At 41.1% G+C, this 4,189-nt stretch overlaps 1 protein-coding gene across 1 annotated transcript; it reads right to left on the minus strand.

Moving 5' to 3' along the window:
• Positions 1 to 483: 483 nt before the first annotated feature.
• LOC131544497 (uncharacterized) lies at positions 484 to 3,564 on the minus strand. The gene is made up of 2 exons (XM_058782768.1): positions 3,435 to 3,564; positions 484 to 3,236 (listed from the first exon to the last, which is right to left on the minus strand). Exon 2 carries the CDS (start codon positions 3,178 to 3,180, stop codon positions 2,428 to 2,430), a length of 753 nt encoding a protein of 250 aa, XP_058638751.1. The 5' UTR covers positions 3,181 to 3,236; positions 3,435 to 3,564; the 3' UTR covers positions 484 to 2,427.
• Between the last annotated feature and the right edge of the window lie 625 nt (positions 3,565 to 4,189).

The following is a 4,189-nucleotide window of genomic DNA, read 5'->3' on the forward strand; positions in this document are numbered from 1 at the left end:
TCTACTGTGTCTAAAGACAAAGTTTGTTATATATGATTCAGTATAAAAATTTAAGGTTACTGTGCACTGTGTCAGATTCTTTTGGTGTGTAACACCAAAAATTGTTTTGTGATTCTTTTGTAACACCTTTTGGGTGAGGTTCCAAAACCCATTTGAATTGGAAATTTGTTAAACAAAATCTTTTGTTACAATAAACTTTTCTCCCATCGACCACTGTCGTTTAAATCAACACAGCATTCAGAATAAACCCCAAGAAAAATCTGTTTTGTTTTCGGTGTGTTCTTCGTAGTTCACCTGGGGCACGTTCAGGCCCAACGTTTTGCTACGGTTTCCGGGTTGAACGACATGTTTCCTGGAAACGGTGTGCAACAGGGTTTGAGATAGGTTTTCTCTTGTTTGGTGGGTGCGTCAAAAATGTCAGCCCAATCAGCAGCAACTTGTATATAAACCACGCGGTATTAAAGAGACAGCTCACACAATGGGTCCAAGTGAAGTAATTTAATATGTGTCCGCTGCAGCTCAGTATACAACAATTGAAGATATTAGAAGACATGTTTGTCGTAAGAGTTTTATAGTAACATAGCATATGTTACATGATGATGATGAATTTGTAAGTAAATGTAATTAACATCAAAATAAATTCACATGAGCAAGTACATTGTTTGCACATGTTTATTTACATTAAAGGCAAAATAACTGAAATAATAAGAGCACAAGTATAGATCTGGAACTTCTTTAAGTCTGTCTAAATATCATGTAGTAATTGCAATGTCTTCTGGTCCATATCCTTTCCTTAGGAAGGTGTGCTAGACACTGATTAATGTGACATAAAAATACTACATATTTATATATTTTGCTATTGTATTGTGGGTGACACTTTCATAAACGTTTATATGCTCCACTGATTATATAATGGTAAATATTACAATATCAATACCACAACAACAGTTATCAGCAATAATGATAAGCCTAATACTCACAATAAAAAGAATAAGGTCATATAGATCATAACACTGCCTCGGAGGTAAAAAAGTGGATTATCCTTCATCTAAAATGTTTGTCTTTTCATCCTGAAATGCGAGGCAAATGTTGGATCACAATAATTAGGAACCACACTTTCCACAAATCCCTTCACTCGATTGGGATATTCTCTTTTATTCTGGACAGCAAGGGCAGTGACTGTAACATCGAGCGTATTTTGCAGTATTAAACATGTATTTATACCGATTTCATCAGGCTCTGAAAATTCTTCAAAAAGAACACAAAGAATGGCCTTATCGGCTGCCATAGTTGCAACACTTGCGTCATCAGAACAAGGTGTTCAACGCACCACCGTTTCCGTTTAATAAATGTTTTGCACCGTTTTTTTCGGGGCTGAACGCAGCCCTGGTTACAATATGTTAATGTTGAACTTTATTCATGAACAGATGGCACTGTATTAAGCAGTACATAAAATGTGTTTCTGTTGCTTATGAAAACATTTCTAGCTGTGTATTTGAAAAATATAGCATTTAATTTACTTCATCTGTGATAAGAGCATGCAAACACCGTGAGAGCGTCACTCCCGGGAGCAGAAAGTAGGCTTGTTTGAGATGTGCCTGGCCTCGCCTGAAATGTAGGCGAGAGTAGGCGGCTGCAGTGAGGGGAGGAGTGAAATAAGCGCAGTCAAGACGAACAATTCTGACCTCTCGAAGTGGAACAGATACATACGAGATAAAAGGAGGATATCGAGTTATTCTCACTCATATGCTGTGCTGCTGATAAACATGATATAATTTCATTTATGTTGCTTTTATATGAATATATAAATATGATGAACAAGACACTCAAAGTGTTTGCTATTTAATTCCATATGAAAGGCGTATTTATCATCCATTTTTATTTTAATTCAAACATGTATTTTAGATTTTTATCAATCACATATCTCACAAAGAGATCGCACTGTCATATTGTTTGGGAATATTCATGCACAATTTAAACACATAATAGCATGAAATTAAAACTATTAAAACGAAGATTCAAGTGAAAAATGTCGGAGGATTTCGATATAAGGCAAGAGGAGACTGAGATTTTTGCAGGCTTCTCCCGGAGCTTACGTTGCGCATTTCGTGACGCCTACGTCATACTCTCAACCGCCTTGTCGAGAATGTGCCTGCTTGAGAGAACGGAAGCTGGACTAAACGGTTTATAAAGTTTTAAGAATTTACATTTTTCTTAAACTACATTTACATTTACATTTAGTCATTTTGCAGACGCTTTTATCCAAAGCGACTTACAATTTGGGGAACACATGAAGCGATTCATCTTGAAGAGGCAATTCGACAAAGGAAGTGCTTGTAACACCAAGTCTCAGGCATTGTTTAAATAAGTACAAGCTAGCAAGGGAAGGAATAAGTAAGGAGAAAGATTTTTTTTTTTTTTTTTTTTTTATGTGTAGGTTGAAGTCAAGTAGTGTCGAAAGAGATGAGTTTTCAGCTGTTGCTTGAAGATTGACAGGGATCCAGTACTCCGAATATGGGTGGGAAGATCATTCCACCAGCCAGGAATGGTGAACGAGAATGTTCTGGAGAGTGATTTTGAGCCTCTTTGTGATGGTACCACGAGGCGTCGCTCACTAGCAGATCTCAGATTTCTGGAGGGGATGTAGATTCTTAATAGTGAGTGCATGTAGGCGGGTGCTGAGCCTGTGGTTGTTCTATGAGCAAGCATCAGTGTCTTGAACTTGATGCGAGCTGCGATTGGTAGCCAATGCAATGAGATAAAGAGAGGTGTAACATGGGCTCTTTTGGGTTCCTTGAAGACCAGTCGTGCCGCCGCATTCTGAATCATTTGTAGAGGTTTGACTGTGTTTGATGGAAGTCCAGCCAGAAGAGCATTGCAGTAGTCCAGCCTAGAAATGACAAGGGCCTGGACAAGAAGTTGTGCAGCATGCTCCGTCAGAAAGGGCCTGATCTTTCTGATGTTGTGTAGTGCAAACCTGCAAGATCGAGCAGTCTTTGCAATGTGGTCTTTGAAGGTCAGCTGGTCATCAAAGATTACACCAAGATTTCTGACCGAAGTTGATGGGGTAATTGTTGATGAACCTAACTGGATCGTGATGTCATGCTGTAGAGTTGGAGCGGCAGGAAAGACAAGAAGCTCAGTCTTTGCCAGGTTGAGCTGGAGGTGATGTTCTTTCATCCATGCCGAGATGTCTGCCAGGCAACCTGAGATCCTTGCAGCTACCGTTGGATCATCTGGTTGAAAAGAGAGATAGAGCTGTGTGTCATCAGCATAGCAGTGGTAGGAGAATCCATGTGCCTGTATGATGGGACCCAGTGATGTAGTGTATGTGGAGAAGAGGAGGGGTCCAAGAACCGATCCCTGAGGAACCCCAGTGACCAGTGTATGTGCTTTGGATACCTCCCCTCCCCAGGCCACCCTGAAAGACCTACCAGTGAGATAGGATGCAAACCAGCGAAGTGGAATTCCAGCGATGCCCAGTGATGAGAGAGTGGAGAGGAGTATCTGATGATTGACAGTGTCAAACGCGGCAGATAGATCCAGCAGAATGAGGACTGATGATTTGGAATGGGCTTTTGCAATTGCAGGGCTTCAGTGACCGAGAGAAGTGCAGTCTCAGTTGAATGGCCACTCCTGAAACCTGACTGTTTAGCGTCCAGTTTGTTGTTCTGTGAAAGAAACAATGAGACCTGGTTGAAGACAACACGTTCAAGTGTTTTCGCTATGAATGGAAGGAGAGAGACAGGTCTATAGTTTTCTATAAGAGAAGTGTTTAATGTAGGTTTTTTGAGCAGTGGGGTTACCCGAGCCTGCTTGAACGCAGTGGGGAAGATGCCTGTGAGGAGGGATGTGTTGATGATGTGTGTGAGTGTCGGTAAGAGCGTGGGAGAGATTGCTTGCAGAAGGTGCGAGGGATTGGGTCAAGAGGACATGTTGTAGGATGGTTGGAGAGGAGAAGTTTGATACTTCAGCCTCCGTCAGGGGACAGAAGGAGAAAATGGGAGGTTTAGCAGTGGAAGTGGTTGGTTGGGGGTCCTGTGTGCGTGGAGGTGAGAACTGATCACTGATCGATCTAGTTTTGTCTGTAAAAAAAGTAGCAAAGTCATCAGCTGTAATAGAAGTGGTGGGAGGTGGTGGAGGGGGACAGAGGAGAGAATTAAATGTTCTGAAGAGATTACGCATGTCT

The sequence above is a fragment of the Onychostoma macrolepis genome, chromosome 07 (assembly GCF_012432095.1).
Source record: "Onychostoma macrolepis isolate SWU-2019 chromosome 07, ASM1243209v1, whole genome shotgun sequence".
Lineage (NCBI taxonomy): Eukaryota > Metazoa > Chordata > Actinopteri > Cypriniformes > Cyprinidae > Onychostoma > Onychostoma macrolepis.